Source organism: Rhinopithecus bieti, unplaced genomic scaffold, assembly GCF_001698545.2.
Source record: "Rhinopithecus bieti isolate Rb0 unplaced genomic scaffold, ASM169854v2 scaffold_9981, whole genome shotgun sequence".
NCBI lineage: Eukaryota > Metazoa > Chordata > Mammalia > Primates > Cercopithecidae > Rhinopithecus > Rhinopithecus bieti.
In genome coordinates, this window is record NW_016806838.1 from 3,265,257 (window position 1) to 3,286,096 (window position 20,840).

The window sequence follows — 20,840 nt, forward strand, 5'->3', positions numbered from 1 at the left end:
ATTTTTGAGGCAGAGTCTCACTCTGTTGCCCAGGCTGGAGTGCAGTGGTGCAAGCTCAGCTCACTGCAAGCTCCGGTCCTGGGTTCACGCCATTCTCCTGCCTCAGCCTCCCGAGTAGCTGGGACTACGGGTGCCCACCACCACGCCAGGCTAATTGTTTTGTATTTTTAGTAGAGACGCGGTTTCACCATGTTAGCCAGGATGGTCTCAATCTCCTGACCTCGTGATTCGCCCATCTCGGCCTCCCAAAGTGCTGGGATTACAGGCGTGAGCCACCACGCCCAGCCCCCGGAAGTTTGTTCTTGGGTTCACCAAGAGTCACGTAGAAGAATGTTACAGCACTATTTGTAGTAGTCCCAAGTGGAAAGTATCTAAATTCTATCAACAGAAAAAAAAAAGTGATTTTTTAAAATATGGCATATTCACAGTGGAATATTATATAAAAGTCACATGCAGGGAAAAGTAATGTATCGTGCTAAAAGTCGGGATAATGATTATCCTTGGGAGGTAGTGTCTGGAAGGGGACACAAGGGGATGTTCTAGAGTGCCAGTCATGTTCTGCTTGAACATGCCACTCCACTCCAGTATGGGTAGTGTGTTCCCTTTGTGAAAATTCATCAAGCAGTACACCGATGATTTGTGGTTGTTTTGTTTTGTTTTGTTTTGTTTTTGAGATGGAGTCTCACTCTGTTGCCCAGGCTGGAGTGCAATGGCACGATCTCGGCTCACTGCAACCTCCACCTCCAGGGTTCAGGTGATCCTCCTGCCTCAGCCTCCTAAGTAACTGCGATTACAGGAGCCAACCACCACACCCAGCTAAGTTTTGTATTTTTAGTAGAGATGACGTTTCACCATGTTGGCGACGCTGGTCTCAAACTCCTGACCTTAAGTGATCCATTCTCCTTGGCCTCCCAAAGTGCTGGGATTATAGGCATGAGCCACTGTACTCAGCCTGTGTATTTTTCTTTCATGGGTAATACCTTTTTTTTTTTTTCTTTTGAGACGGAGTCTCGCTCTGTCGCCCGGGCTGGAGTGCAGTGGCTGGATCTCAGCTAACTGCAAGCTCCGCCTCCCAGGCTTTACGCCATTCTCCTGCCTCAGCCTCCCGAGTCGCTGGGACTACAGGCGCCCGCCACCTCGCCCGGCTAGTTTTTTGTATTTTTTAGTAGAGACGGGGTTTCACCGTGTTAGCCAGGATGGTCTCGAACTGCTGACCTCGTGATCCGCCTGTCTCGGCCTCCCAAAGTGCTGGGATAACAGGCTTGAGCCACTGCGCCCGGCCGGGTAATACTTTAATTAAAAGATGTGTTGTTGTTTTTTAAAGCTAGTCTCCTGATCAAAACCTGGTCTCACAGAACTGTAGGGACTAATCATAAATGGACTCAGAAAAATAAGATATTATAAGGCAAAGAATATCCACAGTATTATTTCATCTTGCCAAATGTAAACAATGCTTATCTCTGGATTTTAGATGACATTTATTTTCTTTTCATTTTATTTGTTGTTTCATTTTTCTACAATGATCACATGTTACCTGTTATAGTTGTTTTTTAAAATAAAATTTGGTTATGATAAGTTAAGATAAGATAATGAGAAGAGGGTTGGCATTCAAATGCTTTAGCTCACTATGTCCAAAGCAAGCCCTGGGTGGGGCTCTGTTGCTGCCTTTGTCTCTACCAGATTCCTGGAAGTTGGAAATGGGTGAAGAAACAGGGGATGCAGTACAAACACAGAAGGTCATCTATACAGAGGTCATCTATACATCCATAAGCTCAAGATCATCTATACAGAACAAACTTGGAAGATATAGGGAGAGTCAAAGCTTTCTTGATCCTGGTTGGGACACCTACACCTACACCCCACTAAGACCCTCTGCTTCACTCCTAATCCACGTGTCAGTTTCTACCACCTTGATTGACTTTTCTTTTAAGTTTCACCTTCACCGGGTTTACCTTTGCTAAATGAGATGTTTTAATGTACCCCAACGCTGCATTTCTCCTGTTCTCCCTGTCTATGATGATGCCACTCAAACTTTCCATACAGCAGCTGCTCTGCATCCTCCTAGCCTACTAGGGTGATGGTCCTAACTGGATGATGGGCTCCTCTCCCACTCATCAGAAAACATCCTATGTCATTTAATAAGCCTGACTTTTCCCATCTATGAATCAGAGATGGCTAACTAGAAAATCCCTCTTCAGGCTTATTACGGAAGGTGGAAATTATCCTTCCAAGTGGAAGAACTGAGTTGTGAATGATTTTCCTTTCCTATGGAGCTCCAGAGGAACATCCTATATGTCCCACAAATCTAAAAGAGGAAAAACTGGGCAGCTGTATTTTCTCTTTGGTACCATAAGCTTCCTTACAACACAAGTGAGTCCAACTTGTGAAAAGAGTCATCTCCATAACTGCTCTATTAACTAGCTTATGTTTATTGAGCACTTTTGTTTTGTTTTGGTTTGGTTTGGTTTGGTTTGGTTTTTGAGACGGAGTTTCACTCTTGTTGCCCAGGCTGGAGTGCAATGGTGCAATCTTGGCTCACTGCAACCTCCGCCTCCTGGGTTCAAGCGATTCTCCTGCCTCAGCCTCCTAGGTGTCTGGGATTACAGGTGCCCACCACCATACCCACCTAATTTTTGTATTTTTAGTAGAGATGGGATTTCACCATGCTGGTCAGGCTGGTCTTGAACTCCTGACCTCAGGTAATCCACCCGCCTCAGCCTCCCAAAGTGCTGGGATTACAGGCATGAGCCACCACACCCAGTCGATCACTTATGTTTTATCACATCTAATTTTCAGGGTCTAGTCCTCCCCTAGGCCCTATAAAATAGATTCTACTCATTCATTCAACAAGTATATATTGTATTCTTATTATGTGTCAGGAACTATTCTAAGTGCTGGAGATGTGAGAGTCAACAGAAAACAATGTTCCTGCCTTCATGGAGCTTACAGTCTGTGAGAAGACACATACAAAACAAACATAAAACTGAAATCGTCCCAAGCACTAAGACAGAGAGGCATCTGGTGCTGAGAATGGGCAGTCAAGCAAATAAGGAAATAAGGTTTGAGGCAAGCTCTAAGAAATAAGTAGAAGCTAACTAGACAACTAAAGAGTAGACAAAGGAAACAGCTTGTGTCAAGGCCCTGGGGCTAGAGAGAGGTCAAAGTACATGCAAATCAAAGATCAGTGTGGCAGCGGTCAGGGAAGAAGGTGGTATCAATTCTATCCATGGTCTGCCTGATATCCTATACTCCAGAGCCAGAGTTCCTAACCATTTCAGCCTCTCCTGTAGAGGTCTAGCCCAGTCACAGAAGCTGAAAGTCCACAGCTGACGTGCAGTGAAGAGAAAACTTTAAAGACTTAGGTAGGGGTGTTGCGTGCGATTTTCCTAAGGAAGCCTTCCAAGAAACGAATGCAACCTTGAAGATTTGCAGGCATTGGCAGACAGGAGCTAGAAGACCTCCCCTAGATCCTCAACACGAAATATAGGCTTGACGCAGAAGCCTCTCTTCTTACCCCAAAGCAGACAGGTGACAGAAGTAACGTGACAGGAGTAAGCGAACTACAACCCCGCCCCCGCCGTTCCTGCCCCACCACTGCGGCGGCGCGCGCCACCTTCCGGAAGCGGAAATGGACAAGAGGTCAGGGTAGGTTTCTCAAGATGGCGGCCTTCAAGGGTCTGGTGTCCGCCTGTGGGCGGCTTCTGCGTGGCCTCCTAGCGGGCCCGGCAGCGACCAGCTGGTCTCGGCTTCCAGCTCGCGGGTTCAGGGAAGGTGAGTCATGCGTACCAGCAACCTCCTGAAATTGAGAAGAGCGGCGGAGATTGCTTCCGCCAGCCCCGGTGCGCCCCTTCCTCCCTTTCCTTCGTGCGATTCTGAAACTTAGGAGGTACCGGCTCCCCAGGCGTGCTTAAAAGCCCCTTCCAGACCCTGGTGCCTTATCTTGATCTCCTGCCCCTTGTGAGTATCCTCACGAGGCCGAGGAGGACGAAGAGAAAAGCCTGCTTACTTAGCAGGAGCAGAAAAGAAACCTGTCCCAAGGTTCAGAAAAGTTTTTGGAAAGGGTTTTCATGTTAATTCTCCCTTCTATATTCTCCGAATCGCAGTCTCTTTTATTAAAGAGTCTCTGGATCACGAAGGAAGGCCATCTGGGTACCCCCCCAGAGCCTCCCTTTCCACTTTCTCTTCTCAAAATGCTGTGATCTGATGGCGGCTTTCTCTGCCCGGGCCGCTAGTCTCCCTGTGAAGGGGAGGCCAAAGTGGAAAGGCCATTGAATAGCTGAGACATAGGCAAATGCAGAATGGTAGTTCAGCTTTTCATTAATCTTAATCTGGGAAAGCGGCCTGAGTCGAGCATCAACTGAGAGCTTACTGAATGGCAAGTGCTATGCTTCAAGCTGTGAAGGAATTCTGGAGACAGAAAATACAGCCTTTTTTCTGAAAAGCTTAGGTTCTAATGAGATTATGTATATGCACACTCCAATAAATGCAAGTTAGCCTTTTACGTGATGAAGTACAGGGAGACTCAGTTACTGGAAACAGCAAACTCAGTTGGAAGTTTTCATAAAGAGGATGTGTCTTGAGCAGACTCACAAAAGGATGGAATCTGGCGGAGAGTGAAACGGTCTTTTAGGACATAGCCTTCCTTTGTGTACTCCTGGAAGCAGGAAAGGATGAGTGATGTGCAAAAGAAGAGATGTGGGGTTTTTTGAGGATCTGGCATAGTATTGGGCAGCATATCCTTTAACGAAAGCTGAGAAGTATCCAGTGGAAAAGAGTGATCATTGTTGTCAGAGGGAGCAGAAAAGTCTAAAAAGAAGAGCCTAATGAAGGGGCCATTGGATTTGTCTCAGAAGAGGTCTGTTTGTAGCTTTCAAATAGCAATTTCAATAGAGTGGCAAACAAGGAATCCAGTTTGGAGAATTGAAAGAGATAGTTGAAGAAATGGAAATAGCAGGTATGTTTGAAGAATTCAGCCCGTAAGGGGAGTATTTGCTAGAAAAAAAAGTCTGGATACTGCCTGGTTAACTTATCCATTAGTAGACCCATTAATAAAGACGCTGAAGAAATCATGCAGATGATAGAAAGAATTTGGATGTTTCATCTGTTCCCATGCTGCAAAATAGGCACATCTCCATACCATTTTGGGGGAGTCTACCAAGTGTCAAACACTATTGGCTACAATTTGCATATTCTTTTGAAATTCAGAGTTGAGGCAGATTTTGCTATCCAGAAAAAAAGGCAAGAGGAATTGTTTTAATAACAAATATTTGAAATAAGTCTTAAAGAATTTTTTCAGTTGGAGAGTGTGTGAAATGATGGACTATAAGCCAGGTACAGTGGTACATATCTTTAATCTCAGCACTTTGGGAGCCCAAGGTGGGAGGATCACTTGGGCTCAGAAATTGGAGTCTAACCTGGGCGACATAGTGAGAACCCCTAACTCTTTAAAACACGAAAATGGATCAAATGGGTCTCTGAAGGCCTTCATCTAAATGTTAGGTTGAATTAATGTGATTCTACATGAAGGCACTGCCATATTCTATATTCTTAAGAATCACCTGTCTTCAAAGCTTTTAAATGAAAACATTTTATTTTGCTATTCTATCCATTATTTGTAAGGCATAAAGTATTGTACATATAGCTAATTTTGACTAGTCTCAGCTGGTATATGTGACACTCAAACAATATTGTACACATAGAATTTAAATGTATGGGAAAGAAGCTGGGTCTCTTGCTGAAAATATTCAAGCATCTTACTTTTCGAAGTATCAGATAATAATACATGATTTTAGTCAGCTTATGAGGACTGAGCACCAATTTTCCTGTCTATGAAAACTTTCAGTCTAAAGTTTCAACTGGGGGGGCAGTTTTGTCCCCCAGGAACAATTGGCCATGTCTGCAGACATTTTTGGTTGTCACAACTGGTACTACTGGCATCTGGGGGGTAGAGGTAAGGGATGCTGCTAAACATAATGCACAAGTCAGTTCCCCACAACAAAGAACCTTCTGGCCCAAAATGGCAGTCCTGCTGCTGTTGAGAAAGCCTGGTTTAAAGTTTGACCAGAGAGATACACAAAACCAAAAAAAGATTATTATGGAAAAAGCAAGACTGGAGGAGGACAAAAATAGAAATTGTGACTTACTGTACCTGCTTCAAATACTGTGCTAGGTTTTCCACATACATTTATTCAGTTTTCTCAAAAACACCTTAAAGGTGGATATTAACTGTCCTCATTTTTATAAATGAGGAAATGCAGTCCCAAGGGGTTTAATAGCTTGCCCAGCATCACATGTCTAATAAGTCATGGAGTTGGAAGTAGAGCCAGCCCTCTTCCCTCTCCACCAGTAACATCACCTTGGTATTCCATGGCAGGGCCTTCCTTATTGTTCCCTCCTTCCCTGAAAGCTCTTAGCAGTTAACTTGCCAAAGACCATTTAGTGCCTTTATGGTTGGCACTGCCAGATTTAGCAGAGACTATATTGGATCTCATTCCTCCCTTATCCCTCTTAGAGTCCTTGTGAAGGAAATGTATTTAAAATAAAATTTAAAAAAATATATAAATTAAGTCATGATCTATCAGCCACTTAGAGAAGGGTATATTGAATTGAGCAAAGGCCAAAGGGAATTTGCTTCATCTCTTTCAGTCAGTTAAGAAGGCCTTCTGGAAGACCTAACATTTCAGACAAGGATATGCCTAGCAGGTTGGGCAGTCCCATATAAAAGCTTTGAGAGAGGAGTGAGTTGGCGTCTTTAAAGAATTCAGGGGACATAGTCCAGAGTAACCTGCTAACTCCTCATTCTGAAGCATAGGTCAGAGGGACGTTCCTTCAGGGGTCCAAGGGAAAGAAAGGGAGGTGATGAGGGAACCAGAAACTTCAATGGTAGAATTAAAGATGAACTGGAGGAAGCAGGGCTTGAGGCAGGAAGGTGTTTGCGAAAGGTGGTCAGTGGCCAGAAATGCAAGCACACATCCCAAACATGGCACTCCTCTCCCTGACCCTCCATAAGACTATTAGGGCCACTGCCTAGCCATCAGTTACTCTAGTCTTTCCTACTCTGCTTGGGCCCTGGTTTCCACAGATCCTCTCCAAGAGGGACCTTGGTCTCTGGGCACTTCAGCAGTGCCCTGCACTCCTCATCCTTTTTCACTTCCTCTTTTACTAACCAGTTGGGTCTTTACATGGCTGCAGTTCACTATGTCTGTTCATGTGGCCATCAAGGTTTTTTGCATTTTCCATGTTTGTTGTTGTTGTTTAAGAGACAGAGTCTTGCTGTGTTGCCCAGGCTGGCCTCTAATTCCTTAGCTCAGGTGATCCTCCTGAGTAGCTGAGACTATAGGTGTCACCCCCTCTCCTCCTTTTGCATTCACTGCAATCTCACCACAATGCCATTTGTTCTAGACTATTATAATTCAGTTATCTTGGACTCCATCCTAGGCAAGTATTTACTGAAGTACTCAAAGGACCTTTTTACAAGGCATGGACTTTATTACAGTCAAGTTCCCATACAGAGTTTAGTTCTTTTCCTCCTCTAGGGCAAAGACTGCAGCTCCTATTCTACTGTAACTCTTCACAGTAAGTAGAACGAAGCTGTACAGTCCACAAGTGCCCAGCAAATGTGTTGCCTCATTTGGGACAAATTATTTCATGTGTATGAGAAGTGCTTATCTGGAAAGATTTTGGCCCTTAGTTCTAGTTTAGAAAACTACTTCATCTCTTTGCTTAGCTTACTAGATACTGCCATATCGCAGAACACAAGGGTGATTCCATCTTTTTCTAAACAAGTTTTCTATTAGTGCCTAAATCTCTCAGTCCAGCTTTTCTTAGCCACCCCCACTTCTCTTGAATAGGGAGGCAGCCAGGAACAAAATGGATCTCAGGTTTTGTTTGGTTTTGACACATTTTTGTATGCACGCTGTAAATCAATACTATTTTGATTCCTATCTCCTCTTTCCAGAGGCTTAAAATCTACTAAGGGCCTCCCCAGGTTCCAACAGGGCCTTCTCCTGCACTAAGACACCACCCTGATCGATGTCAGTTCAACGTGAGTTCTCAAGTCATTCCTTCTGGTTTAACAGATTGTCTCTGTTAGATAAGCATCTGCCTATTGTTTTACCCACTGGCTTCTAGTAAGATGATTCGCTGGCTCAGAGTTGCTGTGTGGAGGGGGAGCTTGTGAACAGTGGAGCTTGCCATGGGCTTTGATCTGTTTTCCAGGGGCCAGTGGGATGACTTCAGGATTTGGTACTTTGCCGGGAGTGATGTGTGTTTTGTTAGACTTGTTTACCTCATGGTTAGGACCCAAGTGCCTCCACCAAGCAGGGAACCACATGTTTATCCACTTGTGTTTCAGGGCATTGTTCTTCTGCTGACTCCAGTGGTACCAGAACGTGTCTCTCCTTTTGTTTCCTTTGGGGATTCTTGGAAACTTTCCCCCCTACTTGTTGCTCAGATTAGGTTGTCTCTCAACTTGGTTTTTGCAAATTTGCAGAGTTGCAGGGTGCCTGGAACCCCTACTGGACTGGGGATGTGCCGGCCTCCTACCTCCCTTCATTTCTCCCCATCCTCTATTTGTAGGTTGATTCTGCAGACTGATGTATTGCAGTGACCTTCCCTCTGCAGCTGTGCTGGCTTCCAGACTGAGGACCACATTGAGTCTCACTCAAATCCCATTCTTGGGTTGGTCTATACAAGTAGATCTGTGTGTGAGGTGACGGATTTTCTTTTACATTGAAAAACCTAGGTTGTCTTTGAATTGATTAATAACTACAGTGTTCTCTAGAGAAAGCCTCAGGGCTTTTCTAGTCATTGTTATTCCTTTGTATGTCTGGCGTTGGACACTGAGAGGCTGTCAGGTTGGTTGTTTTGGAGCAGTGAGTCTTTATGAATGCGTTGCCCAGAAGACAAATAAGAGACAATTCCAAGCAGTCTGTGTCCAATTAAGTGTTGGTCACAGAGCTCAGTGATCACAGATGCTGCCATGGGCCTCTGGTTGGGTTACAACTACCTTTTTCCTTAGATGGTCCCTTCTCTTTTTATTGGTGTTTGTTTGTTTGAGATGGGGTCTCGCTCTGTCCCTCAGGCCGGAATGCAGTGGCATGATCATGGCTCACTGCAGCCTCAACCTCCTGGGCTCAAGCAGTCTTCCCACATCACCTTCCCAAGTAGCTGGGATTACAAGTGCATGCCACCATGCCTGGCTAATTTTAGTAATTTTTGTAGGATTTTGCCACGTTGCGCAGGCTGGTCTCTTAACTCCTGAGCTCAAGTATTTCTTCCCACCTCAGCCTCCCAAAGTGCTGGGGTTACAGGCGTGAGCCACTGTACCCAGTCTGGCTTCTGTCTTTCTAAAGAAACTGTCAGCAAGGGCGTATCTCCAAGAACTATCTGATTATATTATCCGAAATGTGGGCTATTGGCTCGGTTCTTCTCTGAATGATGGTTGAAGTTGTCATTCTGCATCTTGGTTAGGTAAGGTAGTAAGATAGGAAATGTATTTAGCCTGACAGATGTGTGCAACTGGTTGTCTTGCCTTCAGGTTCTCTTCTGACTGCCTCTCCTAAATAGGCAAAGCACGGAGGGCATCCCTCTCCGTTTGGAATGGCAATACTTGAAATTCTTCTTGGACCCAGTATCTTCATGCTCCTTATTCCTACCTGTCCATCAGCCCTCTCCAGTATAGATAATAAAATGCAACCCTGCAGGGAGAAGAGGAGAGGATTTCCCTCACGGCCCTCCGGATGTGTTCTGGGAGTGAACTTGTCTTTTTGCTCATTCACTGGGGTGCCACTGGAATAGTGTTAGTTCAGCGCTGTTTCTTACATTGTTAATTCTTCAAAGCAGAAACCATTCTTATCTGATTCTCTTTGTGTAGGAACACACACTGCTTGGGTACTTTTGAAGGTCTTCTAGATACCACTACCCCACCCTCTTTTATTGCTAGCCACTGTAGGACAGGATCTGACCAATCCCTTTGGATAGAACCAAGATAAAGCTTTGCATAGAAAGGCAAAAACAGTGTGGAACTCCTTAATCCCATACCAGAGAGGTGATGCTACCTGGGCATCCTGGGCTTGCCCCCACCCCGCCTCAAGGGCATAGAGCCTTGGCACTAGTGGGGTGAACCCTGCGTGCTTTCTGTTCCAGGTGGAGACCATGGGAGAGTACAGACGGAAGGCTGCTTTTTTCCAAATGTGTAGAATTTGAGCTGTTATTTGAAACTCTCTGTTCCTTATTAAATGGCTGACCTAATTTTTCCCCCTTTATCTCTGTAGTGGTGGAGATCCAAGAAGGGAAGACAACTATAGTAAGTACCATTGAGCCGGCCACGTATAACCTCTTTAACACTTGCAGCTGCCTGGCCACTCCTCTGAGGGAGGGAGGGAGGGGCCCAAACTGGACGCCCAGCTCCAGGATCAGCTCCCTCAGTGACCATAAATCCCACAGTCTACTATTTTTCAAGCTGTGCGCTATAGTGTGGTTAATCAGGAACAGTTGCTATGCCTGGGCTGAGGTATCTGCTCTTTGATTAAAGTGGCCTTTTGTATAGCAAGGTCTCAGAGGCCTTTGCTGATAAGCTCTTTGGTGGGTGATGAATCAGTTTCCCGAAGGGGAAACTAAGGCATTATTGCACGCCTAGAGAGCCAGAGTAAGTTGACCCAGAGCCAAGAGCCTGGACCTCAGTTCCTTTCTTTTCTGCCTAGAATGACTAAACTACTCCTTATATGATGCATTTAAAAAGTGACATTCTCCGGGCCCTGGCTTACTAGCTGGCACCCTGGCTTGTCTGTTGGTAAGAAAGTTGGAACAATTCTTCATCTACCCACTCCCCCTTTTCGTTCCCTGGGCCCATCCCACCTCCCTTCCTTGGGGAGTCATGGGGCCTAGATTATCCTATAATCCTTAAAAGACAACGACGTTGTTTTCACATGGCCTTCTATGCCTCCAAGAAATCCTCAGCGACTCCACAGAGCTCCCAGAGGCCTCTGTAACTTCCATGTCAACCAGAGATTTAACCCTTTAGGTAGCCAGCCGAGCTCAGTCCTTCCCAAGGCAGTCTTACTCCCAGGACAAGTCCATTAGGTTTCCCCCTAGAATGCTCCCTCTGCCTTTCCACTACTTAGCCTTAAAACAGTTCTTTTTAGGGGACCGCCCCAGTCCCCTTAGGGTACCTTTTAGGCTTCTTGATTCAAAGCCAAAACAAGCATTCACTCTATAAACTCCACACTGGAAGAAAGAAATATATCTGACTTTTGAGTATAAAGAGTGTTTTTCATGTGGGTCATGAGTCTGCTGTTTGTAGAATAGATGTGGAGGCATTGTGGCCTATGAGAGCCCTCAGGGGAGGGAAGAGCCCATCCGTGCCTTTGGCAGCATGGCCATGGCTGACTGGGTATTATTCTCTCCCCTATGAAATAAGATCAGACACCTACCTCACTAGATTCTGGAGGTTAAGTGAACTAATATATGTGAACCATTCTTAGCACTGAGCTGCACATATAATGGGGAGTCAATAAATGTTAATTCTCCCCACCCCCCAACCCCTGACCCACTGCAACCTGCCTCCCAAGGCCTACCATGTACTTGGGAATTTTCTCTAACATCTCAGTTTCTGGCATAGTTGTGATTGCCGTGGCAGAAGGAGGGTAGCAGTGCCCTGCACGGCCAAGTAGTACTTCCAGCCCCTTTCCCCTGTGCCACTTCTCCCCCAAGAGACAGTGTTGCTTCCCTCCCAAAGCCTCTCAGACCCGTCCCAGCCTCACTCTCATAACCCATGGCCTCAGTTAGCAAGGCTCTCTAAACTCCCCTCTTGCAACTGGAGCTAATTCCCAGATCGTTGGTTTATTGCGCTTAGTAATTCCAAAACTGTATCACAGGATACAGCAGCGATAGGGAGGTCATTTCACACTTGGCCTCAGCATGGTTTAAAAGGTGGCATCCAAAATGATAAAAGCAAGGAGCATGACAGGGAAATGTATCCTCCCATCTGTATCGTGTTAGTTTTTCCTTTCTTTTGTAAGACAGAAGGAGTGCCTGCATATCTGCTTATATGGCACAGCCTGGGTTTTTTCAGCCTTGCTATTCCTGGCATTTGGGGCTGAGTAATTCTTTGTTGTGAGGGCTGTCCTGTGCAGTAGAGGATGGTTAGAACATCCCTGCTAGATGCCAGTAGCACTCCCTCCCCCAGACGTGACAATCAAAAATGTCTCCAGACGTTGCCATATGTCCCCTGGGGAGCAAAATCACCTCTGGTTGAGACCCACTGGCATAGCCTTAGCTCTGTAAGATAAAGCTGGGAACTGCATTTTCCCCCTAGGAGGACATGTGGGATGGAAGGGATGCTTTCTTTGGACTCTATATCCCTGTGCCACTTGAAACTTTTTACCATGTGCATGTGTTACTTTCCCCAAAAGCCAGGGAGGGGAAAAAGTATAGTGTTCTGGTGCCTTTGTTTTTTCTTTTGAGGAAGGAAAGGTAGCATTCAATTGATACAGCAAACCCTCCCTCCCTCTTGCCACTTGTATTAAGGTCAGATGGTTTCCATTACCCCTGTAAGCCACCAAACCACATCCCTGTAGCTATCTCAAGGCCTAGCATACAGCAACTACAGAGTAAACACCACAGTTCAGGCAGAGAAACCTCTTAGCTACTCCCACAAGAACCCCCAAGGTAAACTTTCACCAGCATTCCCATCATTTTGGGGTTTGTGCAAAGATAATGTGGCTCCACGCAGGCCCTGTCTCTCACATTGGCTCTCTTTCTCTGTCTCCTAGATTGAAGGCCGTCTCACAGCGACTCCCAAGGGCAGTCCAAATCCTCCTAACCCCTCTGGCCAGTGCCCCATCTGCCGTTGGAACCTGAAGCACAAGTATAACTATGACGTGAGTCTGGGTACAGAGACACTCAGTTCCGTGTGTCATGAAGCTCTCAGATTCCCTGGTTAACTGGAGCAGTGTCCCCCCGCTTTAGCTACTGCTGCATTTCATGGAACCACCAGAGATGGGAGCATTTTGTCCAGTTGTTCTCAACCCTGGCTGCGCATTAGAATCACCTGGGGAGCTTTAAAAAATAATGATGCAGGCCGGGCACGGTGGCTCAAGCCTGTAATCCCAGCACTTTGGGAGGCCGAGACGGGTGGATCAGGAGAGGTCAGAGATGAGAACCATCCTGGCTAACAGCGGTAAAACCCCGTCTCTACTAACCAAAAATACAAAAAACATAGCCGGGCGAGGTGCAGGCGCCTGTAGTTCCCAGGCAACTCCAGGAGGTCTGAGTCAGGAGAAATTGGGGCGTAAACCGGGAGGCGAGCTTGCAGTGAGCCGAACATCCGGCCACTGCACTCAGCTGGGCGATCAGAGCAAACACCCGTCTCAAAAAAAAAAAAAGCATGGGCTCCACCAGGTCCTCCCAAGCCACTTTGTAGATGTAGTCTCATTCACTGCAGCTCTCCCTCTGAAGAAGACCCATCACCATCTTCAGTAGCCTGGGAGACTGAGGTCAGGGTGCAGAATCAGCCTCGGGGGGTGGAGCCTGAGCATTTTTTCAGTGCTCTCCCATGGCTCTAATGAGCAGCCAGGGTTGAGAGCCACTGATTGAGTTTGTGGTCTGGTTGTGCCTCAGACCACTAGGGCCCTTAACTCAGCTCACCGGGGTTGTCCTATTGTGGGATGGAATCATGATCTGGGTTTGGCTTTCCTCTTTTATGATGAAGGTGTATTTCAACAGACTCTTGGTTCTCACTGTGATCTGGGAACACATCACCCTGTCGTTCTGTATTGGAGCTATAAAGATACCTGATTGCTCAAGCTCTTCTAGTGCAGTCGTTTCCAGGGAAAGAAGAAAGTAGTGAATAATAACAACAAGTGACATTGAGTGCATACTCTGTCAGGCACTGAGTACTTATCTGTTTTAGTTCACTTAGTTTTCACAATAACCCTATGAAGTAGGTACTGATTTCATCCTCATTTTACAGATGAGGAAATTTGAGGCATGGAGAAGTCAGTGAACTTGCCTCAGATCCCCCAGCTAGTATCAGAACTGGGATACAAACTCCAGGGACGAAAGCCCAGGCAGAGCCTGTGCTCCTAATGACTACACTACCTCCTCCCCAGAGATGGGGAGGGCGTGGGACTAAGGACACAGCCCTGAAGAAATCCTTACTTGTTCTTCAGAGCTCTCACTGGTGACATGAAGCACCCTATTTTTGGGTTTCAGGTGATGCAGGCTCTGGGCCAGTTTGACCTGTAAGTTGTCCCTCTGCCCCTTTGTGGAATAGGATGACTAAAGGCAGAGATCCTGGTCAGGTGATAAGAGCAGGAGAAGCCACATGCCCGTGCGATCTGAACAGAGTGACCCAACTAATCTCGTGGGCTGGAAGCCTTGGCTTGAGGCCACCCTGAGGGGTGGGGGGGTTCTTTCTGTCCTGGGGCCCTTCTCCTGATGGCCGCCTGGAGTAACAGAAAGCAAGCACACAGGCAAGGGGCAGTGTTTCCAGCTGCTCACCATGCAGAAGTGAGTGGGGTTGTGGGCATCCTTGGAACCTCAGCTGCTGATAGGAAAGCAAACCCCACACCCGCCCAGCCACCGTAGGGCACTCTTCCTACCAGCTTTTTCCAGGAAACATACTTGGCTCTCTCCAGCAGAAGAAATCTAATCCCGTCTGAGGTAAAGGCTAAAGTTGTTTTTCCTTTTACCCCTTTCCACTCAGAGCACCATTAGCCTGAGCTGCACAAAGCTGTTAGCTTGCTTGGCAGCCTACGGTGGAGGGCTGGGGCCTCCAGCCCAGTTGATTAGCCCTGGATTAATCCAATCCAAATTATTTTCATCAGATTCTGAAAAGTACAGGGGTGGGAACTGAAGGCCTGGGTCCCTCAGGAACTGTCCAGTGATTAAAACAAATCTGCAGTTATGCAGCAAGGCGCCTGCCAGGGCAGCAAGTTAGTTTGTGGAACTTGACTGCTAAGATTGGCATGCCAGGCACTTGCAGGGAGGGGAATGGTGAGTTTTCTTTAACCCCTTAAGCCATTCTATGAGAATGGGGTCTTGCTATGTTGCTCAGGCTGGTCTCGAACTCCCGAGCTCAAGCAGTCTGAGAATCGTAACCTTTTAGACCTAGCAGGGAAGTGGTCCCTTTTCTTGATTCTGGCTCTGTTTATCTGTTCCTTTGACCTGTCCCAAGCAGCTTGGTGAGCATGTGATGGTCTGAAGGAAGCCCAAGAATCCATTCAGATCTGGTTACAGGGGGCCTAGATCATGTGAGATTAAACTTCACAACCCTAGTTCCATCCTCCTTGGCTTTTATGCCTTCCTAGCACTTCAGAGGGAATGGCAAGAGGTGGAGGGGCTGTTTGCATATACTCTGGCTTGTGGTATATAGACCTTAAGGTCTAAAATGTTACAGGTTTTCCTCTTGTGTGGAAACATATGGCATGCCTCCTAACCCCACCTGAGCAGACATTTTATCCAAGAAAGATGCTTCAGGTTCATAAAAGATTGGTGACACTTCTTGAAGAGTTTCTGTTCTCTAACCTAGTCTATCAGAAGATCTCATGAGGCTACGTGTAGGGGTGCAATCCCAGAACTCTGGGAGGCCAAGGTGGGCAGATTGTTTGAGCCCAGGAGTTCGAGACCAGCTTGGGCAACATAGCAAGACCCCATCTCTAAAAAATTAGCCAGGCATGGTGGCACGCACCTGTAGTCCCAGCTCCTCAGGAGGCTGAGGTGGGAGGATCACTTGAGCAAGAGATTGGGAGGCAGAGATTGCAGTGACCCAAGATTGTACCACTGTACTCCAGCCTGGGCAACAGAGTGAGCCCTTGCCTTTAAAAAAAAAAAAAATCATAGAGAAGCTGGGAGCTCTTGGGGTTGGTAATGGGGTACAGAAAATCTTACTAAGTTGGGATTAACCTTTGTTGGGTGAAGGTAGCAGACCAGTGTGCAAAGCTCTGTGTGGAGGAAGTGATCTCAGCCAGGTTCCCAGGAGACATCAGCCTCCCCTGTAGACCATGAAGCCCTAGCTTCCCAGCATCAAAAGCAAGCCCAGCTGACCCTCATCCCCTATTTTCGGTTTCCACTAGGATGTTCTGCTGCTTAGCCAGTTCATCCGGCCTCATGGAGGCATGCTGCCGCGAAAGATCACAGGCCTATGCCGGGAAGAACACCGCAAGATTGAGGAGTGTGTGAAGATGGCCCACCGAGCAGGTAGAAGGCCCTGGGGACCAAGAGGGGCAGAGGGCTGCAGGTGCTCTCTCCCTACCTGGCTGCCCCATGTTTCAGCCCCTCCTGGAAGAAAAGAGGATATCCAGAATGTTAATTATACTGACCACCCAATGCCAACCTCCCCACTCCCTTGGGCTTTCCCTCTGGCCTCCTCAGAGCTGCAGAGGGAGCTGCAAAGACTATCCCATCTTCCCCCCACTCAGGTCTATTACCAAATCACAGGCCTCGGCTTCCTGAAGGAGTTGTTCCGAAGAGCAAACCTCAACTCAACCGGTAAGCAAGCCTGGATGTGAACAACCTGAGCATTCTGCGGGCCCTTAGCCCTCACTGGCTTCCACTGGGGAAGCTATTTGCCGGAAATCATCCCACAGCTCAGGAAAGCTATGCACCTTGGCTGTCTGTTCCATTCCCCTGCCAGCTTGAGCATCCACCCCATCAGTCTACCCCTGCTGCAGTCTTTGCTTCTTCTGTTGCCTTCTTTGCCTCAGCCTCTTTCCTCTGCTTCTTCTTTTGCCTCAGCCTCTTTCCTCCCCTGTAGTGCCCTTAGCAAAGGGGCAAGGAGGGTAGAGGCCTGCTGATTGGGCATTAGAATGTGCTAATCCCCCATTTATGACATCACACTGGGTTGCTATGGGGACGTTAGTACTACTACAAACTTTCAGTATCCCAGCTCTCTCCAGTGCTGGGGTTATTAGAGGACAGAAGGCCTTAGAAATGGGAGGGCCTCCTGGGTTAGTGCCACTGAATAAAGCTGTGCAGGTTGCACACTGGACAACTTCAGGGTAATATCCATGTAGACTAGGTCACAAATAGTGCTCCCCAGAGTTGTACAGTTAACAACCTACACAGCGCCATGTGGCAGCCTAGGAGGCCTTGAGTTCATATAGAGAAGGAGAGGATGGCCCCCAGCCCCTGGAATCACTCTGTCTGCCTTTTAGTCTAAGCAGGACCCTGTAGAATGGGGGCAGATTCTTGTCTGACATTCAAGCAGCTGTCCCATTGCAAGTTCCCTTCTTCCCTCCTCTCTGGCATCAGCACACTCACATAGTCTTAGATCTCTAGGATCCCCTTGTTGAGAGTAGAGCCAGGTCTGTAGAATTGATTTGAGGGGGTTCCTCTTCCCTGCGAATGGCCCTTTCCTCCTGTCCAGCTGGTGGTTCCCAGACTGGAGTGAGGAACATATTAGGTTGGTGCAAAAGTATTTGCAGTGTTTGTCCTTTTTTTAATGGAATTGCTCTCTGTAAGGTATCAAAGATGACTGACACAAAGCAAACGCCTCAGCCCCCAGCAAACCTCCTAGGCTGTTCCCCACCAGAACTCAGGCATGGAGGGTAAGGGGCTGCAGGGGTTGTGGGATGTGGGAATGCAGGGCTTCTTCCTGGTACACTGCCTCTCTGTCCCTGGAGGCTAAGTCAGAGCTGGACCTTTACCAACACCATGCCAGCACCCTGGCTGTGTGTCCGTCTCTACCTGCACCCCCCACATTGCTAGCTCAGCCATCTGCCAGCAGCTCTTGGAGAGCAGGACATCCTAACCTCTTCCTATGTCTCCTAACTGTGCTATGGACCATTTGGGGGTTGAGCCCACCCCCTCTGGCTTTTTAAAAGACAGCAGCAGGCCTGAGGACACAATCCATCCTGCCTCAGGCCTTTGAAGCTAGGCCAGGCACCCTCCCATACATCCGGCATCCTTTAACGTGACACAGGATTGATGATGTGTGGGGGCTTATCGGTTGCAAAAGGCCACCCTGAGCGGGAGAGGGAGTTCAGGCTACGAAGGAAATGGATTCCCTTGCAGGGGAGTCTCGTTTAATGCTGCCATGCATGGGCCCAGGCTCTGCTGGGGCCTGGTGGAGCCATACTTTGTCCCTCCTCCTGCTGCCCCTTCAGGAGAGGTAGGAAGGGGCTGGTTTAGGAAAGAGACTTGGTTCTTGCTAGAGTTGGGGTGTTCCCAAAGAGCTGGCTGGAGGCCACCCAGCCCACCCCCTGCCGGCTGGCTGCTCCATGTGGCACAGGCATCAGGCCCAAGGCCAGCTAAAGCCCAGCTTGCCTCTCCAAGGCACGGGAGAAAGAACAGCTTTAGGGCAGTGGCTCTGGAGAACCTTTTCAGCTTATCCTCTGCATCCCCAAATCTCAATGAGCACCCCTTCTGGGGAGCCTGCTCCCATACCCCATTCTCTTCATGTACCCCTCTGAAGCCTGGGAGAGGCCAGCAAAGGGGCCATCCCTGGTCCCCTCCCTTTACCTTACTCTTCCGTCACCCAGCACCACCGACCATAGAAAAAGCAGTCTCCTCACACCTGTAATCCCAGCACTTTGGGAGGCCAAGGCGGGTGCATCACTTGAGGTCAGGAGTTCAAGACCAGCCTGGCCAACATGGTGAAACCACGTCTCTACTAAAAATACAAAAATTAGCCAGGCGTTTTGGCGGGCGCTGTAATCCAAGCTATTCCAGAGGCTGAGAGGCAGGGGAATCGCTTAAACCCAGGAGGCGGAAGTTGCAGTGAGCCGAGATCGTGCCACTGCACTCCAGCTTGGGCGACAGAGTGAGACTTTGTCTCAAGAAAAAAAAAAAGCAGTCCCTGTAGCTAGCCTCCTTCACAGTCATCACCCTGGCCAGGGCAGTGACAGTTCCGGGAGACACACGGAAGGCCCTCCCCTCCCTGCCCAGCACACACTTGGAGTGCAGGTCAGCACCTCCCGCAGCTTCCCCTCAACGCAGGGCTGGCAGCAGAAGACCAAGGTCCAGCAGAGCTCAGCTGAACTGCATAAATCAGCAATCATTTTTCACTTCTTTTATCTAAGAGTTTTTAGCTAAGGTTATTGATTTTTTTTAATAAAAAAACTTTTTCTTTGACGGTCTCTAGAGACAGCTGGGTTGAGCCCCAACCTAGAATGGAGGCAGGGGAGGATTCCTGGCGTTTGTCATGGCTGAGCTTTCAGAATGAAGGATGGGCCTTTCTGGACAGGATCCAAGTTTTATTCTGGACAGAGTAAAACCCAGTCCCAGCCGGCATGAGCCACGTTTCTGGGAACTATCAGGGCCCTGGCCATCCCCAAAGGAGGCCAAAGGTCCATGGGCGGCAGCCATCTTTCCCCACCCCCCTCCTACTTACAGGAACCTTCCTAGGCTAGGGCCACGCCCATGGGCCCTTACCCCTTGATTCCCATCACAGGTTGGGTGAGGGGCAGGGGTCTGACACCGGTTATGGTACCCTGGGGAGTTCCCTGAAGGCTGGGGTAGCTGAGTGAGCCAAATGGGGAAGAGTAGTGGGTTCCTCCAGGCCCTTACATCAGCTCTTCTCGCCCCATGGTTGAGGCCAGAGAGGAATGATCTGCTCTTCAGGCAGCCTCTTTTCTGCCTTTTCCTCAGCAAACACACACCAACATTGACTGTTATAAAGATCAAGGGGGCCGGGCACGGTGGCTCACACCTGTAATCCCAGCACTTTGGGAGGCCGAGGCAGGCTGATCACGAGGTCAGGAGATCAAGAGTATCCTGGCCAACATGGCGAAACCCCATCTCTACTAAAAATACAAAATTAGCTGGGTGTGGTGGTGGGCATCTGTAATTCCAGCTACTCAGGAGACTGAGGCAGGAGAATGGCTTGAACCCAGGAAGTGGAGGTTACATTGAGCCAAGATCACGCCACTGCACTCCAGCCTGGTGACAGAGCAAGACTCTGTCTCAAAAAAAAAAAAAAAAACAAAAGATCAAGGGAGCTTGTGGCCCTGGGCTGCCTGACCCTGGCCACACAGGCTTGCGGCAGCAAAAGCCCAGCCCATCTGTTTAGAGGACGCTCAGCAGTTACTCCCAGGAAAATCCCTGCACTTCAGGAAAGGGAAACTGGTGAAAGGATTTGCTTGCCCAACCGTGGCCTGGCCTGAGGAGGCAGTGCTCCACTCTCCCAATTCCAGCTTGGGCCCCCAGCCCTCACAGGCACCTCTTTGTTCTCCCTCCACAGGTACCTGACGCGCTGGGCTCCTGGCTCCGTCAAGCCCATCTACAAAAAAGGCCCCCGCTGGAACAGGGTGCACATGCCTGTGGGGTCACCCCTTCTAAGGGACAATGTCTGCTACTCAAGAACACCTTGGAAGCTGTATCAGTGACAGAGAGCAGGGCTTCCAGAGTTCCTCCTGCACCTGTGCTGGGGAGTAAGAGGCACACTCATAAGCCCTCAGCCACAACTATACTCCAGACCATGATGGCCTGGCCCCTCCAACATGGATGGACAGGGGACAGTGGGACTAACTTCAGTACCCTTGGCTTGCGCAGTAGCAATGCTGGGAGCTAAAGGCAGGCAGGGCAGTTGGGTCCCCTGCCAGCTGCTGTGGGGCTTGGGCCATGCTCAGTGCTGGGGACAGGAGTTTTGCCCGAATGCAATGTCAAAAACTGGGCTCGTGGGCTTACCCACTGGGTGTGTGCTCACTGCTTGGGAAGTGCAGGGGGTCCTGGGTACATTTCCAGTTGGGTGCAGAGCACTGAGTCACTGATCTCTTGTGATGGGGCCAATGAGTCAATTGGAAGGAATTCATGGGCCAAACAGGTCCCATCCTCTTCATGACAGCTGTGAGCTCCTTACTCTGGGAGAGCTGCAAGGAGCCAAGGTGGGCTACCTGACA

General features: G+C 48.3%; 1 protein-coding gene across 2 annotated transcripts; it reads left to right on the forward strand.

Moving 5' to 3' along the window:
- Positions 1-3,520: 3,520 nt before the first annotated feature.
- On the forward strand, positions 3,521-20,782 carry MRPS18A (mitochondrial ribosomal protein S18A). Of its 2 annotated transcripts, XM_017878143.1 has the most exons (6): positions 3,521-3,771; positions 10,275-10,306; positions 12,774-12,881; positions 16,077-16,200; positions 16,422-16,491; positions 20,183-20,782. In XM_017878143.1, exons 1-6 carry the CDS (start codon positions 3,660-3,662, stop codon positions 20,325-20,327), a joined length of 591 nt encoding a protein of 196 aa, XP_017733632.1. In that variant the 5' UTR covers positions 3,521-3,659; the 3' UTR covers positions 20,328-20,782. The 2 variants fall into 2 exon arrangements, with proteins under 2 accessions (XP_017733632.1, XP_017733631.1); XM_017878142.1 differs by having other exon boundaries at positions 3,615-3,771; positions 16,077-16,491; positions 20,183-20,777.
- The last annotated feature ends 58 nt before the right edge of the window (positions 20,783-20,840 follow it).